This window comes from Canis lupus, chromosome 12 (genome assembly GCF_048164855.1).
Source record: "Canis lupus baileyi chromosome 12, mCanLup2.hap1, whole genome shotgun sequence".
Taxonomy (NCBI): Eukaryota; Metazoa; Chordata; class Mammalia; order Carnivora; family Canidae; genus Canis; species Canis lupus.
Window position 1 is genome coordinate 38,834,009 of NC_132849.1, and position 16,108 is coordinate 38,850,116.

Here is a 16,108-nt window from a genome sequence, read left to right on the forward strand (position 1 = left end):
AGGAGCCCTGTATCCTCCAAAGAATGAACTTTTTTTTTTTTTAAGAGAGGGATGGGGGAAAGAAGCAAAGGGAGAGGGAGAGCGAGAATTTTAGCAGGCTCCCCACTCAGTGTGGAACCCAACATGGGCTCAATCCCATGACCCTGAGATCATGACCTGAGCCAAAATCAAGAGTCAGATGCTCATCCGACTGAGCCATCCAGGTGCCCCCAAAGACTGAACTTCTAACCACTGACCTACACTGCCTTCTAGCTTAGGACAAGAAAATATAGAGCCACTAAGGGGAGAAAGAAGAGGAAGGCAAGAAAGGCACAGGGGAGACCAGTAACAGGCAGCATTTCCTTCTTGCAGCCACACTGTGTTAGGCGCACAGATTCCTGGCTACCAAGGCACTGTGCCTACATGAAATGTTCAATCCTTAATAAGTAAAGCAAATTAATTGGTACACATGAGCATATACAAATACTTTCAGCTCTGATGTGTTTTTCCATAAGTACCGAAACACCTAATTTGTGTTACTTTCATATACTTTTTTCTCTCTACTAACAAGATAGGAAACATTAGTAAAACATGCATTTAGAACAAGATAAGACCATAGTCTCTTCCTTATCTATAAATCATTGTGTTTAAATATCACATCATGGAGTCTTTAAAAATATGACCCTGATGAGTAGCTACTGGATGCATTTTCTATGTTTTTATGTATTTAAAATATTTTATTAATAAAAATTGAATATTTTCAATTTCAATTGGGGAAAAAACACCCAATGAGTTCCAATGTGTTTTAAACCTTTTTTAGAAACACTTTAAGTACACCTATTATTTACAAGTTTGCATATTTCCAACTCTTATAACAATGTATATATATTTATCAAACTTCCAACTAACTAATGAAAAAAACTGGATGAAATAACCCCATATGCAGCAGACTCTGTATGTACTATTCAAAATTGACCTAAACCAATATTCAGAGGGCTTTTGCCTTGAGAAATTTCTAAATTGTTAAGTGCTGGGCTTGGTCTTTAAAGTCCTACACAAAGAATCACAAATAATGCCCAGAAGAGGGTTCCTTCTGGACAACTGCTTCTCAAAATCTGGACTTCCTTCATCAGCATCATTTGCGGTGCTTGTTAAAAACCCAAGAGATGTTGATTCAATAAAGCAGTTTAACAAATTCCTCTTGGGATGAGTTGCACATTGACATTTAGGAGCCATCAATCTTGAATTTTTTTCACTAACGTTTTTTTAAAGATCTATTTATTGGGATCCCTGGGTGGCTCAGCAGTTGAGCATCTGCCTTCAGTTCAGAGCATAATCCCAGAGTTCCAGGATCGAGTCCCACGTCGGGCTCCCTGCATGGAGCCTGCTTCTCCCTCTGTCTGTGTCTCTGTCTTCTGTGTCTCTCATGAATAAATAGAATCTTTAAAAAACAAAACAAAAATCTATTTATTTATTTGAAAGAGCAGGAGAGGCAGAGGGAGAAAGAGACAGAATCTCAAGCAGACTCCACACTGAGCATGGAACCCAACACGGGCTTGATCTAAGCACCCTGAGACCATGACTTGAGCCAGAATCAAGAGTAGGACACTTAACCACTGTGCCATCCAGGCACCCAGATCTAGAATCTTTTAAAAAAGACCACATAGAATGGCCAGTCATAAACAAAATCAACAGTGGCCAGTTCCTTACCTCTCCCACTCCCTGGCACAGCCAGAGCTCCTGCATTAAGAAGACTAGAGAGATCCACAGTCACAGATGCATGGGAGAGGCCCAACTCCACTTCTGCCCACCCATCCTTGCATCTTTGGGTCATTGCTAAGGATACCCCAAGTCCCTAGGTAGGGGTGGCCCAACTCTTGAGAAGCTCCCCTCTCAAGCCCATGTGCCCAGCATCTTCAGCCTTACTTTATGAGTTGAGTATATCCTCCCAACCCTCCCACCCAAAAAATGTGTTGGAGTCTTGACCCAGTACCTGAGTACACGACCTTATTTGGACCCCACTTGGAGTCTGAGTCTTTACAGAGGTAATCCAGTTTAAATGAGGTCATTAGGGGAGGCTGGGTGCCCTGACAAAAAGGGGGAATTTGACACAAAGACAGAAGGACCATGATATAAAGGGACACCGGGAGAAGTAGGCCTTCTAGAAGTCAAGGAGAGAGGTCTGGAACAGACCTTCCCTCATAGCCCCTGAAGGAACCAACCCTATCCACAACTTGATTTTGGAATTCCAGTCTCCAGAACTCTGTGACAAGAAAGTTCTGTTGTTCTAAGCCACCAGTTCATGGTACCTTGTTATGGCAGCCCGAGCAAAGTGACTTGAGGCAGTACAAGCCAATCCCTCTGCAGGCTGTCAGGAGGGGTCACAGCACCGATGTCCAGGCATCCCAGACCCGTAGAAAGAACAAGGGATCAGGAACCGCAAGATCTGGGGGGGGGGGGGGGGGGGGGGGGTGTCCAAGCAGTGCCCCCTCACCCCCGGCCTGTAAAACACGTAGTAAATCATGCCTGCCTCTCCCACCCGCAGAGTGTGTGAAGATCAAGAAAATGCTCCCCGCCTGCAAGAAAGCACTATGCAGGTTGTCCTCATCGCTCAGCAGCTCTTCCGCGTAGGCTCCGATCCTGGTCAGCACTGGAGTGGCGACACAGCCCCAGCACTCCAACTCCCCCTGTTAATCACTAGGAAGGACTTGGAAACAAAATCTGCATTTCAGGAAAATTCAGTTCGAGCTCCCAAACATGTTTGAGTATGTTTGGAATATCCAAGACAACAAATAACAGCGTCAGAGACAGCAAACTCTCGAGGCTGCCAAAGGTCCTTTCAACAAGTCAGGCTTCCTAAGGGCCAAGGGTTCACCGGGCAGAGAAGCACTTCAATAAACCAGGCCAGGCAGGAGCAGGCGGTGTGTCCAGGCCAGGCCATGGGCCGGAGGAGGGCTGCACAATGAAGGTTTAAGTACTATCACAACAGAGAATTTATGGTTTCTCAATGTTTGTTTTAACTAGTGTTGAGAACACATATTTGACCCAGTGTGAACTTGACCTCCAGGTCCCTCTCCCTTTGCCAGGCTGTCTGTGCCACATGACAAGATTTTCCAGCCGACCCTTCCACCCCTGCTCCCAGCAGCTGCCATGGTAAACCTCACTGCAGATCTATTGGCAAAGCAGCTGTCAATGGCCATAGCAGGCATACGAAAAATGTGTAATCATTCTGGGCCTGACTCCCAAGCTTGGCTAGCCAAAAGGGAAGGGAGACAGCCTGAAAAGTCCTCTTGGTCATCTGAACTCCAGCCACATCACTCCCTCCTGGATGATGCCATCTACTGCATCCGTGAACACCAAGGGTATATATGTAGCTGTCTCCTCTGCATCTAATTACGGAACATTTCTACGTTTGGTGGTAGTGTTTTGGGGTTGTTTTTTTTTCCAAAGCAGTGTGGGCTGAATGCCAATGGAAAAGCAATGGAATATCGATTTTTCTGTTTCTTGCTAAGGAGAGAACAAGTCATTTGATGTGCCATGAGTTAAGTGAGTAAAAACAGACCCTGTACTCCCTACAGCTGGCTGCATTTCTCCTCTATTCATAGAACCTGGCACATGGTAAAAGCTAAACAGATATCCGTTAAATAAATGAAAGAACCATCCATGCATTTATGGAGAGCCTGCAATGTGCCAGGCACCCGCGCAGGACTCTTACCTGCCATCTCTCCTCTTCCGTCCTCCTCACTCTGCCAACCTGGCCTCACCCTCATCTCGCCTTTACTCTTTTATGTCATCTGCTCCCAATCCAGCCTCCTCTTTCAAGCTGAGCCCACTGGCTGTGTCTCTCTCTAGGCTGCACTTACCCCACAGGGGCGGGGGGGGGCGGGGGCAGCAGAGGGGGTGGGCAGTGTGGACACAGAGCGAAGAACCAATAAGGCGCAGATTCAGTATGGACAGAGGAAAAACAGGCAAAAATGAAGAAAGGCACAAATGGGGCACATTAGGGATTTAATGCCCCAAGTGGAAGACAAAGTCTCAAAGCTACAAAGACTCTCCTATAAATGTCTCGTCTTTGGAAAGAGAAAAAAATGCGGTGCCATCACTTTTGCCCAAAACAGATGATTGCCATCAACAGTCCCTCAGTATTAATAGCTAAAATGACATATCTCGCACTAACCTCTTAGCTTCTAGAGATCCACACACAAAGGATGTCTAGTAGAGCAGCATTAGCATGCAACTGGGCATCCCTACAGAGACTAGATGACTGGAGCGCCTAAGACCACCTCTGTGGAGACACACACACATTCCCCGCCACGGTGTGGGTCTGTGCCTGCCTGTTTCCCATCTGATCTGCAATGCAAGGCTCCCTTAATCTTTAGTCTTCAGAAGCATTTGCCTGTGGCACAATATTTAAATTAAGTTTCACTAAAAACAACAGAGTCTGGCTCCAAGAGCATCTTATTTTTCTTCACTGAAGTAAGCAAATGGAACAACATAAATACGACCCATCTCTCACAGAAACATTTTTTGCATCAATTGGACAGGACCTATATAAACTGAAATTATTCAGCTAACCCCTTTCAATTATCCTCAAAATAGAATGACAATTAGGAGGCACCCTGGGTGGTACGTTTAAATGCGCATTCACATTTTATGATGACTAGGAAGGAGGGAACTTCCGAGGTTTTGTATTAAGTATAAAAAAGCATACCCAAGCGCAATTGTTCAATTCAGCAAAATAAGGAAATGAGACACCAATTTCTTTTTTTTTTTTTTTTAGTTTTTTTTTTTTTTCAATTTTCACTTATTTATGATAGAGAGAGAGAGAGAGGCAGAGACACAGGCAGAGGGATAAGCAGGCTCCATGCACCGGGATGCCCGATGTGGGATTCGATCCGGGGTCTCCAGGATCGCGCCCTGGGCCAAAGGCAGGCGCCAAACCGCTGCGCCACCCAGGGATCCCGAGACACCAATTTAAAATCAATTTCTTTTACAATCCAAAGTTCACTGGTACTTACTGACACAGTTACCGTCACAAAAACGGTGTCAGGATTTTTTTCAATTTAATTTACATATACTTTAGGAGAGTATTTCTACCTCTGAACAGCAAGCTTTATCCAAAAAGAACTAGAGACACACAAATAGTCTAATATTTAGTCATTTTAAAGTTCTACTAAAATGAATCATTCAGAACAAACTGCTTTCTTTTTTCTTGGAAATCGAAGCCAAGACAGCATGGGAGTGACTGGCCTTTTCATTTATTCTCTGCCTCTCCCCCCCACCCCAATAATCTCTATTAAGGAATAATTGACAAATAAAAATTGTATATATTTACGATATATGATGTTTTGATATACACATACACTGTGAAATAATCACCACAATCAAGCTAATTAACATACCTATCACCTTATATAGTTAACATTGTTTAGGGAGTAGAACACTTTAAGATCTATTCTCTGAGCAAATTTCAAGTAGACAACCTCACATTGTTAACTATAGTCACACTGCTGTACATTTGATCCCCAGAACTTACTCATCTTGTGTGATGAAACTTTGTACCCCTTGACCATCATCTCCCCATTACCCCATCCCCCAACCCTAAACTACTTCAAAGCTATAATACAAAAAGCGATCCATATCAATATTACTTAAAAAGAAGACGATGATGACACCAGCTGGGGAGACACGCATAGGAAAGAAAAGAAAACCAAGTAATAAAGAAATGAGTCGGGATTTGCTTGGCTTGATCCAATAATAAACTAGGAATCTTTCTGGTCTCATCAAGGCTTTTTTATACCCTTTCTTTTTCATCTTGATACCTGGAATGATCCAACAAAGGGAGCGAGGTTTATCACAATCATTTCTGGATGAGAAGATACAGGGTCAGAAAGGTTGAGTGAATTCCTCAAGGCCACACAGCTAGCAAAGGCTCCGGGATCTGAACTCAGGGCCAAGGGCTCTTCTAGTAGCACACTGCTGGGCCGTGGACACAAGTTTCACAGCATGAGTTATAACCCCGTCATCCCATCCAAAAGCAGACGCTCCTTCATCTCTCTGGCTCTCCCACATATACAAAACAAGTCTCCCATTGAAACATGACTACCTAGTAACTATATTACTTTAGGTTGGGCACTGGCCTACCCCAGCATCACTTTTAAAATTATGCCTGAAAGGAGTTGGGTTGTAAGTTTCTACCACTTGGGCCTGAATTAATTTGTCAGATTGGGCAGCAGAGGAAGGCCAATTTTCTGAATGCTAAAAATCATCAAAAAAGCAAGTGATGTTGCATGGCTTAGACCCTGTGCTGTCCAAGGGCTAACTTCTAGGAATCAGAAAGAGAACGTGAACCAAAGGCGAGAGATATTTCTTGTAGGTATTGTGAGACTAAATCAGTGTAGCAACTTCCTCTGAGACCCTGCAAGTGCCTGTTCCCCCAGAGCCTTCTGCAGCTTCTCTCTTTCTGGATCACCAAAGGACAAACCTGGTCAAACCTAGGCACCACTATACCCTTGACTTCCTCGCCTGGAGAAGCAGGAACCCATGAAGTGGTGCCTCAAGATCCAGCTGCTCTCCTTTCTAAGGCATCTTTGGGTCTTCTGAAACATCTTTGGATCCTCAAATCTTCAGACAGCCTTTTTCAGAGAAGGCACTCAACTGCACCATTTGCCAAGTAAATGTCTCCAAGTCTTGATGCATTCTAACAGGCATCAAAGAAGAGAACCCACCCACTGTCTCTAACACCCTGCTCTGTATCTCCAGCCTTCACACAGCGGCATCCCACTGCAATGGTGCCTTTATGGGTGGGTTAGCTCCATGTTCTAGGGAAACTACAGCATGGCAGGTTTTGAGCAGGAGATACTGAAGGGGAAAGGGTGTGTAATTTGACCTGATTTCATCATAAATTCAGGAAAATGCTGGTCCACTATTGTCAAGTATAATCTAAGAAGAAGTGAAAAATTATGACAGTCTAAATGCCTACAACCCTAAGCATTTCTGATCTAGTGGTTTGAGTTCCATAATCAGGAGGCTGACAGTGAATTCGTATCTGCCATTACTCCTTGACCACAGTTAAATCATAACCCATCCAGACACTCCTTTCTACAAAACCCAGGCCACTATGCTAAAGCCCTCCTGTTTCTTTCAAGGAGTGAAGGTTTTTTTTTTTTTTTTTAACAAGTAGTTCACCAGAATGACTGTACTAGAAATTTTTGCCATTATTTTAAAATCCAAACTATAGGGATCCCTGGGTGGCGCAGCGGTTTGGCGCCTGCCTTTGGCCCAGGGCGTGATCCTGGAGATCCAGGATCGAATCCCACATCGGGCTCCCGGTGCATGGAGCCTGCTTCTCCCTCTGCCTGTGTCTCTGCCGCGCTCTCTCTCTGTGACTATCATAAATAAAAAATTAAAAAAAAAAAAAAAAAAAAAAAAAAAAAAAAAAAAATAAAATCCAAACTATATTTTAAATATATTTAAAATATTAAATCAGTATTTAAAAACCCAAACTACATACAAGACAAATTGCTAAATGTGTGACTTAGTATGCTGAATACCAATAAACACCTCAATTTTGGATTCTGATTCACGATATTTATGGCTCAAGCTCCACGCAAAGAAGACCTAAGAATGCTGAACTTTTGAGTGAAAGATTTTTTTAATTTCCAATTAGCGACAAAGTCAACTTGTCCAGAGGAGCCTCAAAACACGTTTTAACTAAATCCTTCACTTTACAATAATCGGGGAAAAGTTTTCTGGTGTTCTCAAACCTTTATGTCCCAATAACACATTCTTCTAAAATGCTGCTAAGATGTGTACGAATTGGAGAAGCACTGAAGGAAACCCCACTTGTAAGTTTTGAAGAACATGAAGTGCTCACCTCCTGGGAAATAATCAGGCCCCAAGGATGGAGGATTCTTGTGGCTGTGTTCAGAAAGCTTTAAAAACTGCTGATATTTTATTTCAGGACAGGGCCACCTACTACCCATTCCCCTCCCGCCATCAACTTAAAGGTTTTGCATTTGTCAATATCTGTGTTTGAGTTCACTGTACTGGTTTGGCATAGGGTACATTCTCCAATGGGAAGTTTCTCCAGGTGTGACAATGGCTCATACTGGGTTGGGGGCAGGGAAACCCCTGAATGCATGGCACGGTTCTGTACAATAAATTGCTGTCCTGATACCATCATCACTGTGACCCAACCCTCCACGGCTGGTAATGAAGGCTGTCGATAACGGGGTACACTGCATTGCAGACATTAATTTCCCCAGGACAGCATTAGCCCCTTCATGGGACTCCCGTGAAGCCCCCCTCCCCCATGTGGACAGTCCCACTATTGCCCACCGTGCAGGGCCACAGTGAACATGGAAACTTACGTTTGGTGCACCTCTGGGAGCCGGGGGCCTTACTCCAGCCATGGCAGCACTGGCCTCCACAGACATTAACCCTAAAACAAAGCAAGACCTCTGAGTCCAGCAGTAGCAACCTTCTGTCCCGGAAAGCCCAATTTCTGAGGGTCCCTGCAAAGCCAGGCTCCCGCTTCCACATTCCTCTGGCTTCCAGAGAGTGCCAAGCCATACAGAGGATGCCCGAGCCGAAGCTGCCCGGGTAGAAGGATAAAGACCAGGTACGGGGGAAAGCCCGGAGAACCAAAACGCCTGCATAACCTAGAGCTACACAGGAGGGAAGAAGCAGGTCCACGGAAGTGATTTTCGTAACGACCCCCCCCCCACCCACGCGCCCCAGGTGGAGCCTAGTGTCCTCTGCACGTTATCTCACCCACCGTTTAAACCGAATCAGAGTTTGGGACAGAAGTGTCCAAACGGGTGAGATCACAGTGCCTGGAACCATCCATGAAGAAAAGAACCAAAGAGGCAACGAAACAAGTTATTCGCCCCCCTGCCCACAACCTGGGATGGATGGGGAGGAGGGCAGGAAGGATGTTTCTGAGTGCCCAGCGACAGGAGCTTCCCAACCGAAACTTCTGCCAAAGCGGAGACGCCCCCCGGCCCCCGGCCCGGGCCCCCGCCCCGGGGAAGCAGCCCCCGCAGGTGCACGGAAGCTCCAGCCCAGCGTCTCTGGGATGCTGAGAGGTTCTAGGGCACCGACCACGGGCTGATCGCTACTGCCAGCCCTCCCAAAACTTTTTTTTTTTTCCTCCCCCACTAGCTAGGAAAAAAAAAAAAATTATGACCGAGTTGCAGAGTTTAATTGATGCTGAGGGAGTGAGCTGCAGTGACTTCATGCGTCCGCCCATCTGCTAGGAGCGGCTGGGGTCGCGCTCAGGAGGTTACGCCCCAGGCAGAAATGCCTTTTGTGTTTACCCGCAGCGGAGAGACAATGCGCTGGGGCTCGTCCTGCGGCCCCCGGCGGCCCGCACCGGGCGCTCCCGGCCCGGCGCGGCGCGGGGAGGGGGGGGGAGGGGGGCGCCCGCCGCCCGGCTCCGAGGGGCCCCGAGCCCGCGGGGGGCTGCGCGCGGGGGCGGGGGTGCGCTTACCCCTGCAGCTGCGGCTTCTGCGGACCCTGCGGCCGCGAGCCCCCGCCGCCCCGGCTCTCGGGCTGCGCTGCTGCGCGCACGGCTTGCCGGCCCTGCTGGGCGCGCGGGGCGGCCGCCGGGGCACCGCCGGGCCGGGGGGCGCGCTGCCCGCCGGGGGCCCCGGGCCGCGCCGGCTCGCGCGGCGGCTCCTGCGGCGGGGGCGGCGGCGGGGGCGGCCGGAGCCCCTGCAGGGCGGCGCCGCCGGGCGGGCTGGTGCGGCGCGTCCGCTCCGAGGGCGCCCCCGGGGAGGCGCGGCTGTACCTGGCGTCGAGCGCGACGTTGAAGGTCCGCGGGCGCGGGCGCGGGCGCGGGGGCGGGGGCCCGAGGGGCAAGGCGGCCGCCGCCAGCCCGGGGCCCGGGCGCACCACGTACGTGATCCTCCGCACCCGGCCGTGGGCCGACGACGCGAGCAGCCCTGCCCAGAGCAGCAGCCCCCACCTGAGCCAGGGCCCCGCCATCGCGGGCCGAGCGGCGCCCCCGGCGCCCGCCCCCGGCCGTGCGGCTCGCCCGGTGCGGCTGCCCGAGCGCGCGGAGGCGGGACGAGGCGGCCCGGGTCGCAGGAGAGGAAGTGGTGCGGGCGGCCGAGCGGCCCCAGACCCCAGCCGAAAGCGGCGGGGAGGAGGGGGCGGGCGGGGGTGGGGAGCGGAGGGGAGGGGCGGGGCGGGGCGGGGGAGCGGGCGGTGCAAGGTGAGGTCGGGGGCGCGGGGCGCGGGGCAGAGCGGGCGAGGGCGGGCGAGGGCGGGCGAGGGCGGGCGTGGGCGCGCGGGACGCTCGGAGGCAGCCCCGGCTGCAAACTCTTTAAAAAGTTGCTCTCGCCGTGGAGCCGAGGGTCAGGTCTGAACAGCCAATCTCCGGCAGACGTGACGTCAGGCAGTAAGTCCTAATTGGGGAAAGCGTGAGATGAGCCCGAGGACGCGCCGCCACCCTCCACATCCACATAGATGGTCCCTGCGGGGCGGCGAGGCGCAGGTCCCCGGCCCCCGGCCCCGCGTCCCGGGAGGCACCAAGGGAAAGGGCTCGGCGAGAGCCGCTGCCCGCCCTCCGCTCCCAGGAGCCCCACGGGCTTCGCTCGATACCGTTTGGAAGGGCCTTTTCTTATCCGTGTTTGTTCGGGTACGACGCTAGGTGTTGGATTAAGATACCAGACCGGGCCCCAGCCGCGCCTGCTCCGGATGCCGAGCTGCCCACCGCAGGGCGTCTAGATGGTTCCCCCTGAGGCTGAAAGCCCCGCGGGGCTGCGTCTCGGGCTGCAGCCTCTGGTACCCGGCTCGCTCCTAGCTTGGCGCGGACGGGAGTGCAGGGTGGGCAGCAGGGGGCGCCCGCCTGGACCGGGAAAGCCCAGGCCAGAGTTGACCCCCAGAGCAGCCTTGCTTTTGGAGAAAAGGCCTCCGGGATAGGCATACAGACTTTAGGATCCGTGACAACCCCGAGCCATTTAGTATTCCAAAAAAACGAACAAACAAAAACAAACCAAAAAAAGCTCAGTTCCTTGGGCCCCCCGACCTTCCCCTCCCATCTGAAAGGGAAGGATCACTCACTCATTTGGGGAGAAATGACCCAAAATCACATTAGGGAAGATGCAGGATGTCCTGGGGATAGTCCCTGGAGTTCATTGGGCTCTTTGGGGAAAACTGTGAAATCCTGTACTCTAGCATTTGAATTTAAAACAACGTCTGCAGCAGAGTGCGCAATTTTATTATATGAACGCAATAGAAAACCCATAGTCATAGCAGTCCAGTTTTGTTTTGTTTTTTAACTAAAAATGATACTTGGTTTCCAAGGCTTTGGTTGTTCTCGGTCATATTTATTTGTGGCTAATGTTTTTCTTCTGTTGTCTGCTGGCATTGGCTAGTGGACAACTGGTAGCGGGTGATGATGGTTTAAAACGAGTTAATGGAAAATAATTTAAAGTTGAAGCCAATTCATTAATCTCTTTCTTCTGTACCTTGGAGAAAGACCTCCAATATTTGATTTGGCAGGAGAGGGCCTCACTCAGTACATCTGCCTGAGCACCAGTTTCATGGGAGAACACACTGAGAGCCGCTGCCATAGCTTAAATAGCACTGGGCTGGAGGGAGACACCACAATTCAGTCCTAACCCTGTGGATAATTAGCCAAAAGACCACGGGCAGTTCACCTCTCATCCCTGAACCTCCACTTCCTCCTCCATAACAGAATAGTTGGATTAAAAGTACCTTCCAGCACTAACTATCTGTGGCTCTAAGAACATCCGGGGTCCCTGTGGACAGGATCAGTGAGGTCATTCAAGGTCAGTCTCTGAGCTAAGCCAAAGAGAACTAGCTGAGACGATTGAGGAAGGAGGGTGGGTCAAGAAACTGCCTCCCAGCATTGGGTTCTTTAAAAAACACAATAGGAGCTAGGAAATATCCACCCAGTGCCTACACAGGCAAGCGCAGAGGCTGACCCTCTGCACATACAGTGTCCCAAGGCACAACCCCTTTGTCTTGGAGAAACTTCCCATCTGGTTAGGGAGACAAGATGTAAATGAATGAAAGCTTAAAAAAAAAAAAAAAAGTAACAGCTGAATTAAGCAACACTTAGATAATAAAGCCCTCACAAGGCACAATCTGATTTGTGCAAGGCCAGTGTCACAGCAGCACCCATAATTCTTTGTCGTCTCATGGAAAATTCACATTATAGAGGGAAAATATTTACTACTTGGAGTGAAAATCAGCCTACAGAGATTTTTACCTCACAAGTAGGGATCATATAGCAGGAGTTGAAATGGATGGGAGGGAAGAGGTGTCCAAGCACTAACTCCATTCTGAAGAGGCAGGCCAGAGGAGGAGAGGCATCAGGCAGGAAAAGCTCAGGAAACAGTGAAGGACAGCATCCCCAGAGAACCAGATTTTAGTCGGCTGTGTTGGGTACACTGTTTTTGTGGGCCACTCACGGGACCCAGACAGCTGAGCCAGTTTCTGTCACTAAGAGGCAGCTGCCTGTAGAGGGCAGAGCCTGGACAGGGAGCCAGAGCCCCGGGCTCTCTCCCTGCTAGTTTGCTTTCCCGCCAGGAACTTGAGCAAGTCATTTCACCTCTCTGCACCTGTTTCCAGGGGGCCTTGGGGTCAACCTGAAGTCCTCACATTTGGGGAAAGCAGTCACCTTGACCATGCCCTGTGGCTCTACAGAAACATGTTCTCTAACGTCCAAAGGATACAACGCGGTCTTCCTTTCTCTTGACCCAAAGCAACCAACAGGCGGATATTTCAACTGATCTTCAGCCTGATTGCAAACTGCTTTATGACAGATTTGGATATATCATAGATCAACTCTGAAACATAACCACAGAAAGAATCTCCTGTGTGATTGTGGGTCTCCTCCCTAAAGGACTCACATCCGTGATGGTGAACATGTGTGTATATGCAACCATTAATATGCTAATATATGCATAAGTAAGCACGCTAGTCAGGAAACACCAGTAAAGTCATAGTGTTCCACATCAGGCTCTTGCTGTCTACATAACTAGCAAGATGATCCTTGAAAAATATGCGGTGCACCCTATGTACCGTCAGATGAGATGATTACTCATCTAAACACTCCACTCACTCTTCTTCTGAAAGTGAAAGCCCAGTTGCTGTCAGGCATGAGGACCAGCCTTTGCCAATTGTAGACCTAGTTTAATGTCATGGTTTCTGGACCCATGCCCCCTAGGTTTCAAGGTCCATTTATATTGGCAGTACACAACTTCCTGGTTCAAAAAAAAAAAGTCTTTAAAGATCTCATAAAACTTCTTGGACTTTAGACGATTTTTACAAAACAATACTCTGATGAGCTAAGTGTAAATGAATCAGAAAAGAGGATTATGTTTCCCATAAAAACTCATGGGTTTGAGGATTAGGGGAAGAAGGGAAGGCTGGCAAATGCCAAACTCTTTAAAGCACTTTGAAACCATTAGTCAAACGCAAAATGTAGCCAGGTCCCCTCATCCTTACATTTTATGAGTTTTGTAATTGAAAATCTTTTCCTACATTTAGGATCAACTACAAATCAAATTTAGTGGCTGCCTGTGATCAGAACAGCTTCCACCCATGTTTTCTTCCAGCCAAGACTTCATGGAGCCCCTTTTAGCCCTCTTCTCATTGCATCAAGAAATTCTTAAAAAGAGAAGAGGAAAGAGAGCAACAAGGAAGTCAGTGGGTCACAGATAAAAGGAAGAGAAAGGAGGAAAGAGCAAGCAGGAGAGAGACTGAGGAATGGAGAAGTGAGAGAGCTCAGGAAACAGGAGAGAAGGAGCGAGAAGACGGGACATAGTGGAGGAGGGACGAGCAGAAGTGGCCAGAGGAAAGGACAGATGAGGAATGAATGGAGAGGATGGAGGAGAAATCAATGAATGGGGAAGGGAATACATAGAGCAGTGAGAGGAGGGGGAAAAGGAAAAAATTACAAGGAACATGTAAGGTCACGAAGAATTATACCCAGAACCTGTGGGCTAGTTTTCTCAGGCTGCTCACTGGGACCCTGGCAGCCGAACATTCGCCGGTTCTGATCTAAACATCGGTTTGTCCAGGTTTGGACTAGAAGTAAACCTGCAACCCCACAAGGTGCTGGCAGGCTGTGGCTGGTTGGCTGCCTACCCCTCACGTGAGATAGGAGGATCCCGAAGCCCCAAGTCCTCCCACCGCAGGAGGTGGCCAAGGACCGCAGCTTCAGCTCAGATGTCCACAAGTGGGTCCTTCATTTGCTGTCTCCCTTGTTCCTTCAACCATTTCATCCAAAAGCAGGAGTGAGGAAGATTAGAAATATGTGACCTCCTCCACATTTAACTCCGCTTCCAGGAAAAGTCACATGCAGCTTTACAAATGAAGAGTTACAGCAGAGGTCCATCTGATGAAGATGTCAGTGTGTCTGCCAGCTGTGTGAGCAACATGGAGGCGGGCCTGATTTGCAGAGAAAGATGAGACACCCCTGGAATTGAGCAACAAGTAGAATCGAGGTTTATCCCAGTGCTTCCCCTCCCTTTAACGCTTCAGGTTTGAAAGTTAAGCATCTTGAGTTGTCACTCAATAAACACTGATTGAACAGCCCTGGGGCCCTGAGCTAGCCTGTGTGGCCCCTTACAGCAAAGCCAAAGCAGACTTCCAGTTCAGATGGAGACATTAAAATAATGCCTAGTTGGATTGCAGCCCAGAGATGCCCCTGGGCCAGCAAGTGCCTTTGTGCCTGGCCATGGCAAGACAGACCCTGTCCACATGGAGCGTGAGTCTAATGGGGTCAGGCCCGAGATAAATAATTACATGGGTGGCGAGTACTGATAAAGGACGGTCAGAGTGAGAAACGAGACCCCTAAGAGGAAACCAGGTCAGGGGCATGGGCTGCCTTCCTCCAAATTTAGAGGAGCCAAGCAATAAAAGTAAACTCACTAAAAGTACATTTTTGTGTGCCCTAAATTTCCCTAATTATTCTAGTCCCCTTCTCACTCGTCTATCAAATTAAGGACGAGTCAGGCAGCCTGGGGATGGGGGGGACTCAGAGGTTTAGCACCGCCTTCAGCCCAAGGTGTGATCCTGGAGACCCAGGATCGAGTGAGCCTGCTTCTCCCTCTGCCTCTCTCTCTCTCTCTCATTAATAAATAAATCAAATATTTTAAAATTTTAAGGACAAGTATCATCACACAATGGCAGCTTCTGAAGACAATGAAATGCCTCACTACATCTAACTGAAACCTGTCTGTTCATGTAGCTTTCACTAAAGTTCTTCATACCCATTCATTCAGAGCTCTTGAACATAAAACATGAGGCTACATAACAATTGGGGAGGTATCAATACAATTGTACACTTGTCATTCACACTTTCCCAACCTCACTGGGCCACCAGCAGGTCAACATTTAAGGGAGCCCAACTGAATTCTATTCTTTGTCTCAATGAGTTTGAATCTTGGAAGACACTTGGGTGTAGGTATACGTTGAGCTGTGGGGCACTTCTACAAAGCAATCTATGAAACATTTGCCTTTTGATCACAAATAGGTTTCCAATTACTTGCATTGCCCTTTGGTATCTCAGTTTTAAACACTCCTTTGACCTTCCCTTCAGTCAAGGAATATTCCTAGTTTCCCTGCTTAGATTTACATTCCAAAGATGCCCAGACACCTGCAAGATTGGCGGAATGCCAGGTGGGCAAACAGAGTAATGTTCTCTCTGCTCAGATACAACTATTTATAAATTGTGATCCAATTTTAAAGGGAACCTTCCTGCTTGACGTAAGCTTCAGCACTTCCCGGGTTGCTAAGTTGCTGGAATTGCTTCTCAATCTCAACTTCAGGACATTATTAATTATTACTCCTCTTGCCTATTTAGAATTTTCACCCAGTGACACATGACACTGCCTGAATTTAACAATTGATCCTAATTTTTTTCCATAATATTCTCTCTGCTTCCCATATAGTGAATAAAGCAACTGAGAAAAAAGAAGAAAGTGAGAGAAGTTACTATACCACCTCTACATACCAATCAATTCTAGCCAGTCTTTCTGTTTCCTGAGATCCAAGGTCCTTCATAGGTTGCCTCCTTCTCACTTTTTCAACCTCATCTTGGGCTACTCCCCTAAATGAACCTTGTGTTCCAACTACCTTTATCTAC

The 16,108-nt window shown here is 48.4% G+C and overlaps 1 protein-coding gene across 10 annotated transcripts in view; it reads right to left on the minus strand.

The window, feature by feature from the left end:
• LTBP1 (latent transforming growth factor beta binding protein 1) overlaps positions 1-9,984 on the minus strand; it is a 392,301-nt gene extending 382,317 nt beyond the window's left edge. For 5 of the 10 annotated variants that reach the window (XM_072770562.1, XM_072770560.1, XM_072770563.1 and 2 more), the window contains exons 1-2: positions 9,473-9,984; positions 8,352-8,422 (exon numbers count right to left, since the gene is read on the minus strand). In XM_072770562.1, coding sequence (XP_072626663.1) covers positions 8,352-8,422; positions 9,473-9,969 — 568 coding nt within the window. In that variant the 5' untranslated portion in view covers positions 9,970-9,984. Of the gene's footprint in view, positions 1-8,351; positions 8,423-8,758; positions 8,944-9,472 lie in introns of those variants that run through there. The other 5 variants (XM_072770568.1, XM_072770565.1, XM_072770566.1 and 2 more) reach the window with 2 other exon arrangements.
• Positions 9,985-16,108: the final 6,124 nt, after the last annotated feature.